This window comes from Euprymna scolopes, chromosome 7 (assembly GCF_053919585.1).
Source record: "Euprymna scolopes isolate OS-2025 chromosome 7, ASM5391958v1, whole genome shotgun sequence".
Taxonomy (NCBI): domain Eukaryota; kingdom Metazoa; phylum Mollusca; class Cephalopoda; order Sepiida; family Sepiolidae; genus Euprymna; species Euprymna scolopes.
In genome coordinates, this window is record NC_136488.1 from 37,299,871 (window position 1) to 37,316,885 (window position 17,015).

Here is a 17,015-nt window from a genome sequence, read left to right on the forward strand (position 1 = left end):
TCTGTGCTTCCCCAAGGGAAGCAGTTTCATTCCTCATTCATTTTTCTATTGTAGAAGTTTTTATTTACTGCAATTTTACACTATTTCATTTTTGTGCACATTTGAAATCGATTTGATAGCATGTTTTGCATTAGTTTTTTTTTTAAATATCTAAGTTCAAAGCACTGCTTGTAATTATGCATTTAATTTCATAAGAATCTAAATTAGGAAATATAATTCACTAAAAGGAAAGCCTGTAAGTGAAAAGTACTAGCTTCAGAGGCGCATTCATATTAAATTCCATTTTACACTCTACTTTTGCATTCTTTAAGAGGTTTTGCCTAAAAAATATCAAGAATATTACACTATCCTGAATATTTAGCAGGTCTCACATATTTACTGATATGATGGGAAAGATCTCTTGAAAAATAGATTTTGAACATTCGTAACAAATGCTGTCTTTGTTTTTATTTATTTCCGTTTTTTTCTGCATTGCTATCAGCATTCATAAATACATGTCTGTTTATTACCAATGCTTTAAGCATGCTACATTGCACTTTTTGTACTAATTTTTTTTTTTTTTTTTTTTTTTTAACAGTATTGGCAATCAATGATATACTTTTTTTTTCTCTTTAGGGTGCTGGAACTTCTGAGACTAAACTCATTGAAATTATGACAACGAGAACTAATGAAGAACTTGAAGAAATTAAGGAAATTTATAGAACGGGTAATTAGAAAATATTTAAAATTTGCTTCAGTATTAAAGATGACAATTTGCTTTTGTTATATTATATTGCTCTCCCTTAATTTTGATTATCATAACTCAAATTAAGCATTCAATGAATCTTTGAAAACTAAATGTTTGTTAGAAAACAATTTTTATATCATAATTGAAAAAAAAATTAATTATTGTATCATGTATTCAAGATGGCTGCCATCGATTATGCAAATCAGATTGAATTGTATGTTTTGAACATGTATCAATTATGCATTAGTGGAAAGTGTCCAAGAAATCTTTTGTATTATTACTGTTCTTATCTTAAGTAATAGTTGCACAACATTTTGGTTGAGGTAACCTCTGGCCATCAAGTGTATTTTGTTGAATTTTGGAATCTGCACAGAATTTTGAACTAAAGCCTTTATTCAATCCACAAGAGTAACATGCTCTCGTTTGGTCAGCCATGATTGGGTAGAAGTCCTAAGTAATTCACAATTGTAGTTTTAGGTCTTCTGCACAAAGGATTACTTTCAACCAGGAGTTTGTTTGGAATTTGAACATTCCAAGTTTAACAGGATGCACCTGAAGATCCGGTTACATTGACAGAAACATTGTGCAAATAACACTTAAGATGAGAACAATAATCTGAAGAATCAAAATAGATATCAATCCTCATCTCAAAAATTCAGAACCAATATTATGTCCAACTACAATATAAAGAAAAAAAGTTCGTTTGAAGGATTTGTCAAATGACTTCTAAAATTAAGCTTAAAGATTCTTGTTTCACCTCTTACTTTATAACTCTTCAAAATTTAGGCAGGTATTTTTAAGTTGCTCATTCATTCCTTTTCTATCTAAATGAATTTGATATTTTTAAATATATTTTGGAAATTGAACTTGAAATCTATTGTGAGTATTCTCAGTATAGGCATCATATACAGAATTGAAGGGGGGAGGATAAAAGAAAAACCTTGGCTTTGGAATTTTAAAGACTACAGAATTAGCTAGAAGTATTTTATATTTTGAAAGTAACTAAAACTTGCCAATTGCTAAAGAAAAATTACTTGTATTTAGAAAACATCTTAGAAGAAAATCAGAATGGGACTTGTCACATTGCAAAAAAGATCAGTTTATGAGACTATTAAAAAAAGATGGGAGAAATTATTGTGAATTGAGTGACTTTGGGTTACTAAATTCTCTCAATGATAGAACACAAATACTCAATTATAAAATAAAAAATCTGAAAGTCTATTTCATGAATATTTGGAATAATTGGAAGAGGTAAAGTTTTTTTTTTGTTTTTGTTTTTTTTCTCATGAAAATAAAAAAAAACTGCTACTCAGTTGAACACTGCTAATTTTGTCTTATTTCCCATCACTTTGTAAAATTTTACAAAATTTAACTCTTTCTACAATGTGTGTGTGTATATATATATATATATATATATATATATATATATATATATATGACCATCTAATATATAAAAGGCAAAATGGGCGTGTGTTTGTATGTCCATGAAAGACTTTGTGTTGGTTCTCGCATCGGTTAGATTCCGAGAAAAGTTTTCTTATACTTCCTAGATCATAATATCTCTGATTCACAAACGGACATTGTCTTGATCTTTTTTTGATCAAGTTTTAAAAAAATTCCCTCCTTTCAAGTGTTTGTTTGTCTTTCTCGTATAAAGTAAAACTAATCGGACGCAATCACAGCCTTCTGGCTGGATAGTATCTGTTCTGTAATTGGTCCTTGGTCAATGTAAGGGAAACCCTTCATACTGAGACAATTACTATTTACTTGAATACTGCCAGAGTGCCCCCCCCTTTTTTTTTGAGGGGGGAGCTGCTTTTCCCCTGCATTAAAAATAACCTTCATGGAAGGTTTAAAAGCAATGCCATTTCTGCAAGTCATCTGTAGCAGAAACAAATAGAACTCTTTTTCTTGTGTGTCAGTGCCTCCCCTGACTGTGCGATATGGCACATACTGACCAGAGGCATAGCGCAGGGACCTTCCTTACCCCCTAAGGAACTCTGCTTTCGTTCCGGATGAGAAAAACTCCCTTTTCCAGCCAGACGCCAAAGCGAGAGGACCTGTTTCCTCTCTCTCTCTACACCGCTTGGGAATAACTACCGGACAAAGAGATAAGTTTTATCCGCGTTATCTTTTTGGCATCTTACCCTGACTCGCATCAATAAACTTTTTCCTTGTTAAGTTTTACGAAGTTGTTTGTTTGTTTTTTATTCAGTAGCTTGTGTTGAATAATTTATTTTATTAGGGAGTGCCCGAAAAGCACTAACTTAACTCCCTAAACATCTTTTTGATTGACTACGTTAGATTTGAATGCTTTACACGTTCGGTTGCATTGTGAAGTAGAGGTAAGATGGCAATTGAGAACTCCTCCGTATGAAACCACTGACTCCTCTACCACATTTTGGATATTTTTTATTCATATGTATTTTAGTGATTTACATGAACTGGAATAGATCTTGTCAATGCAAAAACGTTTTTATTAAATATCAATATTTTCTTATTTATTGCAGTCCAAATTAACAATGAAAACTAGTATCATAATTCCAGTTTATGAAACTATTTAACAATACAAGAAGGCAAGATTGTGTTTTGCAAAATTGAGACGACCATACATTGAATGCTATAAGTTAATTTTGACTCTGCCTAAAGTGTATCTCACTATAGTACAGGAAGTTCGTCTAAACCATAGTATTTAGATTTTTATTTATTTTTATTTATTTAATTTTTTTTTTTATACATCTGCCTCCATATGTTGTTGCAAAATTATAGGTAAATCAACCGAGAAAATAGGACTATTTGAAATGTTTTGTACTCCAAAAGATTGAAATTAAATGCAATGGCGTATAAAGATTTTTTCATAGGAGAGGCATTAAGTGAACAATTTTAAAAATTCAGTTCTAACAAATTTGGCTTTTTACAAAAAAATATAAAATGACTGTCAATTTCATTTAACTAAGAAGCTTGCGTTTTGATTTTTGTATTAGTGATCGCAACTTATAACTGCAGTATCCTACTAGTGCAGAGTAATTTTCTTTTCATTGTCTGAAACAGATACTCTGCAAAGCACCCACTTTGAATATATCCAGATCTGTTTATCTTATTTGCATATTCATATCCAACCTCCTGCCATTTTTGTCGGGTACTGCCTATTCATTTTTAACTTATTCCTCAAAGCACAGGTGTTACTGTGATGGTGATACCAGATTTAGGGTGGGCGGGTATGAAGGGGATTTGGGCAGCAAAATGTTTTAAATTTCAAATTTTAGTACAGTTGGAAGAGCAGGGAGGAAATTCCAATGACAGATAAGCTTAGAGTAGAAAATGTACTAGCATTTAGGATCTCTATTGAACAATTTTACTGTTAGTCAGGAATAATTCTTGGCATTTGGGACAAGATTACAGTGTGGTATCTGTCCTGATGCTATACTTTACCTTTTGTCCTTGATCAGTGGAGAAATCCTTCATGACAGACTATTTTTATTCCTATCCAGAGTGCCAATTTTTGGGAGCTGGATTTTCCCCACATTAAACACCGACCTTGTGTCTAACTCTGCCCTCGTGGGGAGACAAGTAAATAGGGACAATAGTTTGAAGATAATGTGAATGATTCTCTGCTTCATTTGAAAAATTCAGAAAAGTTGTGAAATCTTCTAGTTCCATCTATACCCTTTCCCTTTAAGATCTTAAACTCTTGCCTAGTACAGTCACTGTCAACAATTTTCCTTAAATAAATGGTGATATTTTTTCTTCCTCTCCAGAAAAAAATTCTCATATTAAGCATAATTTTACTAACTCATCATTCATCTGTGCTTCTAGCCTAGTCACAGAGCATTGACTAAATTAAATCTTTGATGCCCGGTGCAGTAATATTGCTTCATGAAATATTTTTTCTATTGTAGAATATGAAATCGAATTGGAAGAGGATCTGAAGGGTGACACAAGTGGTTATTTCCGTCGAATGTTGATTTCTCTGGCAGCTGCAAACCGAGATGAAGGCTGGTGGGCTGACCAAGAGTTGGCTGCAGCAGATGCGCAGAGAATATATGATGTAATTTGACTTTTTGATACTAAGCTTGTGATAAACTTGTATTCAGTTGAATATCTGTTTAACATGTTCACGTTTGAGTTTTCTTTAATAAGCAATATTCTGTAAGTATAAAATTAACTTGAAAATCCTATCTAAATAAAAAGATGGTCCATAATCTGCACCAGTAATAGTTTTTAACTTTGGAGATAAGAGAAAATATATTATCCTGTATCTGTATCACATATGCATATTCGGGTTATTGTTCTAATCTTGGATGTTTTCACATTTTAGCTGATGTTAAGTCCAACCTTCTTTAGAGATGTTTTGTTAAATTCAGGAATACTTATGCCAAAATTAGGTTAAATACAAAATTCCATAGAAATTAGTTTGAGACGCATATGAAGGTTACCTTGACCAAAATGTTGTTGGAATAATATACAAGATAGGACATTAATCTGAATAATCCAGCACTACCTTATTTTTTAGCTAGGATGGGACATCCTACTGGATGCCAGACATTCACCTTCTATCTCGGACATTCCAACTAAGATCTTAAAGATTCTAATTATCCCTTTTAAGTGTAATTATTTGTATCTCTTCCACTTGGTACACAGTACATCTGACGGGTAGTTTTTAAAATTTTTCATGAGTATAACATTGAGTCGATCCCTAGTGACCACCCAACAGTTACAAGGAAATCTTTTTTTAAAGAGTGAAGGCATACCTTGAATTAGGTGTGGCTTTTTTCTGGTTCTGCTTCCCAATTTTGTAAGAATGCCTTCTTGAAGTCTGGTTCTGGCTGGGAACCTTGTCTTGATGCTAAAACATTAAACAACATGCAACACAGGTTGTAATGTATATAAGAATCTTAGCTATTTTATTTTACAAAAATATTACAATATATTACAATAAAGAAAAAAAATAACAATTAAATTTTTACTGTAGTTAGCTATTCTTAGCTAGTACTGGGGAAGAGGTGTATCTCCCCTTTTTTTCAGACATAAAATTGTACATGCTTACCCTATGCTGGTCGAGTGAAAGAGTGAATAATGGCGAGTTGTATTGTCCCTTCCCGTATCCTTCTGCTAGTGATTAAATCACCTCCAGGCTATGGGGGCAGTGACTGTGGTGGCACCTGAGTCCAGTGGCTCCTTTAATTACTGGAATGATCTTAAGATTTCAGATTCTTTTCATGTCTTGTATAAGACCTTGGTATTTTATCTTTCCCTCTCTGCTTTAATTTGACATCATTGGGGACACTTACCTTTTTAAGGTGTGTGAGATATATATATATATATATATATATAATAATCTCATATGATATGCATTTTACCATTGGAAGGAGCATTTAGCCTAATGGATACCATTATGGAATTGCTTAAATGACAGGAGTTTAGTAAGCAAGATTTTTTAAATATATATGCATACATATATGGAAAGAAATTCCACGACCCATATATAGCAGTTCTATTCTATTTTTTTTTTTTTTTTTTTTTTTTTAAATAAATAGAAAAAAAGGTCTTAATGTGAATATCAATACACACAAAAAATTTATAGGAGTACAGATTTAAGTAAATCTTCATATTTAAACATGTAATTTAAATTTGTTCAATTATTCTAGTTAATTCCACAGTCATAGATTTAATTCTTTTTTTATTCAGAATTTTCCTGAAATGTGAAGGCATATTCTCTTTATAATTCTGAATATAAATCTGAAAACAAGTATAAATTTTCACCAAAGCAAATATAAAAACTTAATGAATTTTTTAATTTCTTTTCAGTCAGTTTCCCTTATTTTATTTTGTGCATCTACAAAATTTGGACCGAACCAAATCTACTTGTGCCAAATTAAACTTAGGTTAGGATTTAAAACAATATGGTTCAGTTCAAATTCTGTAGAAGCACTTATTTTAGATTTCTATTTTATAAATATTTCATTAAAAGTAAAAAATTTAAGTCCTGGTCATAAAAACAGTTAGCAGTAGACAGCCTACCTAGCTAATTAAGAAATGCATAAAACTTAGAAACATCACGTTAGACAATATAAAACTCCGAAAGTGTGACAGTGATACGTGTTCATTCACATAATTCTGAGGCAACATGTTCAGAACAGCAGAACACAATGCAAAAAGAGATTGCTGGTACATTTGAACAAACACCTGTGAATCTAATGTGAATGTATATTGTTACAGGTTTGGTCTATTCACTTGCAATCCAGGATGGCAAGAACCATGAAATAATCTATAAGCAACAGATACAACTGTCACATTCCAGCAATTAGACATCCGATCTAATCCAAGCAGATCATATGCTCCAGGGGGAACAGGGTCGTGCCAGGGAATATATATATATATATATATATATATATATATATATATATATATATATATATATAGCAAAACGCTGTAGAGGTGTCCATTTCATGATACCTGACAAAATTGAAAATATTCAGGTTTACATTTTGAAGTTTTTAAAAAAGATTTTAATAAATCGTTTCAGTGTGCTCTTATTTTATTTTTGGCTTTCTATAAATAGTTCAGGTTTTCTTGTCTAACCACAAGGATATGCCTAACACATGATTTTGCTTTTTTTTCTGCTCTTGTTTTCTTTTGAAAAATTTTTATTCATTTTTCAGGCTGGTGAAGGCCAAGCTGGAACTGATGAGTGTGAGATCAACTCTGTTCTTTGCTCAAGAACACTCCCTCAATTACAGGCTACACTTTTTGCCTACAAAGATTTAACTGGTAATGATCTCCGTGATGCTATTGAAGGTGAAACCAGTGGTTCTGTGCAAGAGGGTTATCTGGCTATTCGTGAGTATAATTTAAAAACAATTTTAATCCATCAAGAATGGAAGATGGTGCTTATGCATTGTATGACCTGCAATTTCCACAAAGTTACTCGGGTTTGCCTGGCAGCTGTACATAGAAATTCATCAAAGCAATCACTAATCATAAGAAATTGTGTGAGCCCGCTTCAATATTAGTGCTATAAGAACTCATAATTCAGTATATAACATCAGGAGTAGCTAACTTGAAATATAAAAAAATGAGAATTGTAGCATCAAAATAGATACTTTGTTCCTATCCCAATATTGCATTCTTTTATTCCATTTCTAGGCATGCTATCAAAACTAGGTAAATACATTTAACCAAATTTAGCTAGCAGGGACTAGAAATTAAAATTAGGTTTCCATTTTATATATGGAAGACTATAATAATATGTAGATGATAGAGGTTATGCATTTCTTTAATGTGGGGGAATCCTCCAATTTTTCAAAAGGAGGCACTTGTAGACTCGGCCTGTCAGACTGAAACAAAGGACCAATTCACTATTGTAAGTGACACTATTGAATTTTTTTTTTTTAATGATTTTCTTCCACATTCGATCCTGTCGAATAAAATTTCAAAGCTGCTTGATAATGCAATTTTTTAAATTTAAATTGCTAAATTTGGAATCTCCTAATGCATCAAAAGGTTTGATCATTAACTTCTATTACTGAATCCATGAAAAAAAATTCTTAAAATATTGGATTGTTTTCTGTTAAATTTGGTTACCAGTTTTTAATCACCATAACAAGTATTTCAAGATTAGTTTTATAAATATACTAGCAGGCTGCCTGTTGCCCAATCATAAGGTATGATTAAATGTGATATTTTAATTCATGCACATTACATTTATTATTATAGATAATTCTCTATTGATTATTATATTGAATTTAATATATGGTAGCACAATAAAAAATGACTTGGGTGCCATCAGCTAGAATCAAAAACAATGACCCCGCTAATTAATTCCCTAATAGTAGACCCCTGCTTCAAAGTGGCACTGTGCCTTGTTTGGGGTGAAAATTGAATAAAAAAAAAAAAAAAAAAAAAAAAACCTAACTTTCTACCCTCATTCTTTAGCCTCTGAGCCATACCTATACATGTACATATAAATATAAAATTCACCTGTCATCCCTTTTTAAAAGATGGAATCATTCTACTGTCACAAACAATTGCAAGAAAGCAAGCCAGGTTCAATTTTATACTGAATTCACTTGACCGCTAAACTTTCTAAAATCAACTTCTGGAGGTTGAAGGCTCAATACTTACAACAGTTAACTAAGTAACAAAAACAAATTATAGCAATTCATGACTAAAAGCATGAGAACCCTCTATGGATTAAATGAACTGTTCAGTTCAAATTGTGTAGGTTATAATAATGATATAAAGATGTATCTGAAGGTGAAACTTTGTAGATATAACAGCCAAGGTCACATCAAAGCATTAATGTTATTTTTAATTTACAATCTTTTAAATGCAAATATCATCCCAGATAAGTAGTAATAGATCTGTATTGAAATCTGTTGTCTATTAATATGCATAACAATTATTGTAAATATATAATAGCATAAAAAGCATATGTAATATAAATAGCCAGGCTGCCAGATATATAATCACAGCATATATGGCATGTTATTATTAAAATATTTCTTTTTACTTGTTTCTTTTGAGCTCGTGTATGCAAATATTGACTAGCGATTTTTAAGTTAGGTATGTAATATAAGCTACTGTAAAATCCAACTCCCTAAAAGAGGCCACTCTGGATTTGAACAAAAATAAAAATTGCTTCAGTTTAGAAATTCTTTAGTGACCCGACAGAATATATGTATAGCATCAGAACAGATACTACAGTTTTTCTTAACCAAAAGGATGTTTTTGTTTTGATTGCTTATGCATTTTTGGTATCACACTATTTTCAAATAGTTTTTCAGGTTAAATTAAAGTTTCACAATATTTTTTTTTCTTTTTGTTAAATAGAAGCTCAGAATAGTTACAAAACACTCTGTCCATGTTAAGAATGTCTTTCAAAATATTATTTCAGCACGGTACCAATATATATATATATATATATATATATACCATGATTATAAGAAAACTATTTAGTATTAATAGGTCATAAGAAAATGGATAGTGAAGATGAGTGGATGTCCAAACCCCATAAAAAAGTTTTTATGAAGGTCAATAACTCTTCAATGTAATGTCCTAAAGCAAAAAAAAAAAGTCAATGGTATTACTGTGTAATATTTTTTTTTTGTGGGTGGGGAGGAGGCAAATTTGAAAAAAATTAGAGAGATTAAAGTAGGTAGGAGTTAATTCCAATAAATACATGCCATGCTCTACAGCAGAAGTCAATGCAGACTGGTAACCCTAACACAGACATCCAATTAGTCTCCCGACTCCCAACAAGGAGGTGAATGTGTAGGAGTACACCTTAAAGAACTATATTCATACACTGTCATTTTATTGGTTAATAAACCAATTATTTGATGCTTAATTTTGTTCACATAAGTAGAAAACTGCATCAAAATGTGACTTCATTATGTAATTTTTATTTTTCTTCCAGTTGATGCTGCAATTGATCTGCAAAAGTTTTTTGCCAAACGCATGCATGAAGCGATGGCTGGACTTGGCACAAACGACTCTGACCTCATTCGACTGATTGTTTCCAGAAGCGAGGTAGAAAATTTGATTTAAAATTTAATCATTTATATTGTATCTTTTTCATTATCAATATTTTAAAAATCTTGTCAATTTATTCTCAAAATGACTATTGGTGGTGGTAGATTTAAAATTAATCCTTTAATTATTACTAATTATCTAAAAATCAAAAATAGTGGCCATAAGTGTCTATATTTGATTAGAACAAATACTAATTGTAGATAGCTTAAAGTTGCAATTTTAAATTGGTCTTAATTTTTAAATATAATTTTTAATTAAAAATATTAAATATTCCCCTCTCATAATATAGCTGTGACTATTTGGCATTTTAAACATTTCTGCTTAACCTAGTTTATGAAGAGTAAACATTTTAGTGGAAATTCTGACTGAACTTTAGTGAATAAAGGTGTATCAAAGTTATAAACCAGTTGCAGTTTTCAAATAAAACAATTCCAAAGCGCTCAAGGAATTTTTCCTTGGTCAACCATTACTGCTTATCTCTGTCCATGTAGAGCCAATATGTCTGGTTAGTTTCATGCCATCGTTTGATAAACTACTGATTTCGTTGAAGGGGACATAACTCTTGATGGCAATTGTTAGCAAGCAGTTTCCAATTTTAAGGAACTTTATTGCATCTGATGCACCAAACAGCTTAGATGGATGTCTTAATTTCGTAAGAGAATTTAAATGGCTGATATTTAAACAAACTCCAGTAAATGATTTTCAGGCTCAGAAAATTTTAATTTCTGAAAAATTCATAATCACTTGATAAAATTTTGAACTTCAAGAATTTAAAACCAGTTGAAAGAAAACCATGAAATTGCAACATGTACATACTTAAAAATGGGATCAAAACCTGTTAAACATAATCGTGAAAGTAGCACTAGCTGTAATTCAAAATACTAAACTTTCCTTAGATGAAAAAATAGTGCCAGTCAAATAATTCCTATTAAACCACCAAAATAAGTAATGATTCAGAGAATAATAAATAAAAAAAATAACATTCTAAATTTATAAAACTATTAAAATTAAATCCTAAAACCCTTAAAAAGAATAGTTACAAAAATAGCTAACTCAAATAAACTGAACAAATATCATTTAACAAGTTCAAATCCAATGTTCTTACCTGTAGTCCTTCAGCACAAAATATGTAGATGACAATCGGACAAGAAACTATCAGTCATGTATTGTTGACTCCATCGACAACATAAACAAAGCGTTTATGAACGAGTGAAACTTTCTGATGCATAAAATAAAACTGAACATGAAAACATTTTTTAAAAATATAATTTTAAAAAATGCTTTTAAATTTGATTTTGAAATTCTGAATTTTTTTGTATTTTGATTTTGGTAACTGTTTAAACTTTTGGGGAATTGCTTTCTGCATTTAATTTTTTAAACTATGCATCGCAATGCTTCAATTAGCACATTTTTTTAATTTGCTTGACTTTTTTTATGTCTATGGCTAAGCCTTATTCATTATTTTTGTCTTAGTTTTATTTTATCTATTTCAAAAATAGCTCTGGCTTGACAACCATTAATTTTGGAAATGGGTGCTTTCATAAGCTCTCCATGAAAAAGCATTAAATGGTCCAATTTTTAACATGGGTGAAACTCTGATAGCCACACTCTGAAAATATTTGATTCAATAATCAAGTTTTATTAATTAGCATTACTCATATCACTGTTAAACTATTGAAACAAAATACTGACTCGATTTCCAATTATTGATGCACCTAAAAATTACATGTTTACAAATCCGTCAAGACTAAAAAATTTTCAATATGCACACTCTAGTGATTGGCTACATACTTGAAAACAACACTCTGCTTAAAGTTGACTGCTTTGATATGTACTTTAGCAGATTACACTGAAGCATCATTTGGGCTGGATAAATATAACTCTCCGAACCTGTACACCTTTGATTTTCAAATCTCTAGAGTCATGCCCCTTCCTATTAAGAATGGTCTTTTATGATCTCTTTCAAAGAATTCATTTGTTTTGGTCACTAAAACAACCCACAAAGAATACAGTCAATTTTTGTTTACTTTTCTAAATCTGTTTTATTTATGTTCATGCATATTACAGTGTAATATTTATGCACTGGCTCTAGATAAGTCAAGCTTAACTAATGTTAAGCTTAATTAGTACAAGATGGTGACTATTTGAGAATACTAAACTCTATATTTAGGATGTTGACGTCTTCTTGCAGGAACTGCAAAAACTAAACATTGCCATCCCCCCCCCCTAACTGTGATATACAAGTGACTGAGGATTGCTTGTGAATGTGAGTTTCCCATGAAACTTCTTCCTTTTGAAGAAAAATTGTTCTTACCACCTATGGTGAGTGCCACTTTGGTATAGTAGAGTATATTACAAAGCTAAACTTGTGGAGGATTTGGTTCTTTTTGCATATCATCTACTGCTAGGATACATGGTTGTGGATGTCTCTAATAGACAACTTGAAAATATACTATTCCTATATAAACTCTTTAGCCTAAAATTTTATGGCTCCAAAAAAATACTCCTTTATCAAAATGCCCAGATTCTAAAGTTTGACTATTGAACTACCTATGTTAAAAATTGGACAATTTAAATTCTGGGTACTTTAGAATTCCTTGTGGGTTAATGTAATCTAAAATGAAATTTTATAAATTTGAACTTTAAATTGAATCTAAAAAAATTTTTTATATAAATATCTTTAAGATTTTTGTTAAATTCATGTCTTGTGGTTTGTTTTTTGTATTTCTTTATTCATTAAGAATTTCCTTTTTTTTTTTTTTTTTTTTTTTTTTTTTTTTTCACAACTTCTGAGGGTTTCTTTTCAATCTATTATTAGGAATTTCTTTATACTTTAGTAATTTTATTGTGAAATCAAGTCTTGTTTAGAATATTTTATATAATTTTATTTTTTAGAAGTTAAATGTTGGTAGTAATCTAGAAACCTTATTAAAAAATATGATGCATAAATAACAATGACACATTTGAGAGGGTGGACAATTAAGATACATGGATGAAAAAAAATTGTAATAAAAATCATGCATTAACATTTTTCTAGAGGAAAATTTAGTTATTTTCCTTATTTGCACTAAATTGTATTTTTTACACATTTAAGCTAATGCTTTTCATTCCTTATTTGTAATTAAAATCGTTATCAAATATTAACAAAGGCTGATTTTCCAGTTAACGCCTTTTTAATAGTTGAATAATTCAAATCTTGGCGTATAATCATGCCATACAAAGGGACATCATTTCTTTCTGCCACAAAACACCAAAAATCACTAATTTGAGTATTATACATTTAAGATGCTTCCTTTAACAGGTTAGTGCATTTCTAAATATAAAAAAAACATTTTGCCACTAAAAGCTTTATAGTATTTTAATGTCTCAACAAATATCAAAACCATCGGTATATGGAGGAATTTTTACTTGAGCTGTTTTTATATTTACTTTTATGATCTGAAAATTAACTTCCAAAAATTTTATAAAACTAAGAATTGATTTGTTAAAAAAAAAAATTGTTTTTAACAAACAAAAATACCACAGGTTGCATGTATTATTTTAATAACATAGGCAAATTTTTCACCACTTACATGCTGTTATTATTAGTTTGAAACGCTATAAAATTAGACTCTTCTAAAGTGTTCTGTTCATTGTAATGGGTATGAGAATCAGGACCAAAATTCTTTCAAACATTTAAAAAGAAATTCGTTTCAATAGTGCTTAATACATTGAATAAATAAAAACGGGTATAGAAAAATTTAATTAGAGCAATCAAGTTAGTCTGTTTCAATCTAGCAATAAAACCTGATTATATCTGTAAGCACCCATTTTATCACCACAAATTTTTCTTTAAGATATGCTTATATAGATCTCCATTATTTGTAATATTGAAATGGTATTTGCTAAATTAACCAGAAAATGACTCCCGCTTAGTTCCTTTTCAATCAATTGAAAGAAATTTGAAATTGACTTTCTGTCCAATTTTTTAAAATGCTAGTAATATAAAGCTCTGAAAGGATGTTGCTTTCCGTGTTTGCAAGGACTACTGCATTAATTTGACTCTTTCTATTTTTGATAAGTTAAATTTTCATATTCATACATCATCCGTCAGTTCTACTCCCAAGTGCATGATCTAATGTAAAACAATCTGTTTTTTTTTGTTTTTTTTTGTTTTGTTTTTTTTATATCAAATATTTGTGACAAATGTAAGAAGCAGCTCAAATAAATATTCTTGCCATATCTTAAAACTCCTAAATATCCCAACTACAATTCCTAAAAATTAAAATAAAAAAAAAAACTTCAGGCTACATGCGTGCTTCCATCTCTGCTTTTTAATTTTTCAAGCTCATTTCAATTCTCAGCTAAGTACGTGTACTTATTTCTTCCTTTTCAGGTCGACTTGGAGATTGTGAAGCTTAAGTTTCAAGAAATGTATGAGAAGTCATTGGCAGAGTGGGTCTCTGATGAATGTAGTGGAGACTACAAACGCATTTTGTTGGCTATCATAGGTTAACATCTTACATCTGTTTTATTTTTACAGAGCTCTTTACATAATAGATTGGTGGATTTGTTAGAAATAAAATACTTATGTGCACACATGCATATGTAGCAACTCTAGCGCAACATTTTAAATCTGACTGTAAACATAGTGCACACACAATTTAGGGTATCGTTTGTTATATCGGCCTAATTTGAATCTGACCTTACTTGTTACATTATTGTTATATGAAGATATTATGAAAAATATAATCAGATATTTACACAAGTGATGAGGTTAATATAAAATCTATTTTATGAAGAATATAGACTATAAACACTTCAGGGATATTTTTATTCATATGTCAGACAAATATGTCAATCCATGTTGCGCCTTGATTGTTCTGGTTTCTTAATTAAAAAAATATTTGAGAGTTAGGCTAGTTTGGGTTAACCTAACTAGCCGGACTGCTCGTGTTACTATAATTACATGCATATATCGTATATACTGCGTTAATAAACTATATTTACACTCTTCACGAAAAAGTATATTTTCTACACGAGATCAAAACTTACCAATTTTAAAAAAAATGTTTTGGAATTGTTTACAACTTCGCCGGAAGTTTTTTGTAGTTGAAACTTGAAATTTGTAAAATAAAAATTTTAAACTTCATCTTTTTATTCATTTTTTTTTTTTTTTCTTAATCTAAACTTTTACTTAAATATTTCTCTTATTCTCGTTTGACATTAAAGTTTAGAAGGCTGCATTTTTGGGAGTTTTCTTTGTGAAGTTCTTCAAAAATGATTTATTTTGAATTTTTTTTCTTTTGAATAAAATCCTTTCCATTAAACATGTTTTGGAGAAGGTATAACCTCAGATTCAGTGATATAAATCTGTTCCTTTCAGATGCTAAAGTTACACTTGGTTCCAATTATCTTTTTATGAAATCAAATACATCCAGGAAATTTCATTAAATTTCATCCAGTTTGTTATGGAACTCTTCACTTGTAACGTTTTCCATAACAAAAATCAAGTCTTTATACATGCTGGTCTTGTACATACATTCTGCTTTTCACACAAGTAACACAAGGAGACGTTCAGTGCAAGTTTTCATATATGGTTTTATTTGAAGAGAATATACTCAGACTAGAGTAATGTTATCGTAGCTACTTATTTTTTAAAACTTTCTAATTTGATGAATTAGTGATGCACACAGACATTTGCTGAGGTTCAGTTTTCCACATCATTGACAATGGCTTATTTGCATCCTTTCATGAAGAGACTGATGTGAAAAACCACACATTTTCTCTGCTCAAAACCGTGACTATCTTCATAGTCTTTTGTTTAGCTTGGCTTTTGCTCCCTGCCTCAACTTTACGTCCCCCATCTTTTCTTCAACTCTGAACTATTCTGTTTTACAAATCTGGGTTATCATGCACTAGGTGCAACTCCTGTTAAAATCGTAACTTAATAGCCATTGATGTAGGGTTCTTAATATGTACCGCTTGTATTTGTGGTAGTATTCACACTAGTTGAGTTAAGCAGATTATCTCCCTGCCATGCACTACTTTTCTAATCACTAGTCAATGTGGTGGTCTTGCATAAGGTCACAAGAGATAGCTAGCCATTCATGATTCCACTACCAAAAACCAACTATTTGTGAATCAAAATCTGTTGCATTTGTCATGGAAAAGTTTCTTTGGGATTTGTTTAGGGGTAGGGGGTCCATATATGTATGGCATAAGCACATCGACACATTAGACCACCAATGTTGAGCCTGTTCTGTATCAGATGGGTGACCATTTAGGAGTACCAGGCACTATCAGTGTTGGAAGATGCCAGCTTCTACTTGCAAGAACTGTCATCTTCCTTTCACTAAGATATATACATGCAACTGGGGGCTGATTTTTAATTTAAGGTTCTCAAGAAACTTCCTCCTTCAGAGGAAACCAGATCAACCTGCTTAGAGCTAAAGCCACTGTTTTTAGGGGTTCAGATCAGATTCTGGCTTTTAATAAATTGGCTATAGCACTGAAACCTTTTGCTTTGACACCCAGCAAATTGTTTTTGACAAAAGTGAGTTATGTTACAGTCCTAGTAGTAGGGCTAATAGTACTTTCCATTCTTCAACTCGGACATAAACCTATTTAGAAAGTAAGGGTGTAGCCTCCAGTGTCAGTAACTATAGTGATTACGATGAAACATGACCTGATGTCTTCTATTATCTTAAGACAATGGATACTCCCTGTAAGGGTAGCTGCACGAGTAATTATGGAGCAAGGGTTGCGCAATCAC

At 31.0% G+C, this 17,015-nt stretch overlaps 1 protein-coding gene across 2 annotated transcripts in view; it reads left to right on the forward strand.

The window, feature by feature from the left end:
* Positions 1–17,015, forward strand: part of LOC145279683 (annexin A13-like) — an 80,597-nt gene that overhangs the window by 49,136 nt on the left and 14,446 nt on the right. The window contains exons 5-9 of one of the 2 annotated variants that reach the window (XM_080130957.1): positions 616–706; positions 4,627–4,775; positions 7,390–7,567; positions 10,146–10,258; positions 14,637–14,751. In XM_080130957.1, the coding sequence (XP_079987083.1) occupies positions 616–706; positions 4,627–4,775; positions 7,390–7,567; positions 10,146–10,258; positions 14,637–14,751 (646 nt within the window). The remainder of the gene's footprint in view (positions 1–615; positions 707–4,626; positions 4,776–7,389; positions 7,568–10,145; positions 10,259–14,636; positions 14,752–17,015) is intronic. The other variant, XM_080130956.1, reaches the window with a different exon arrangement.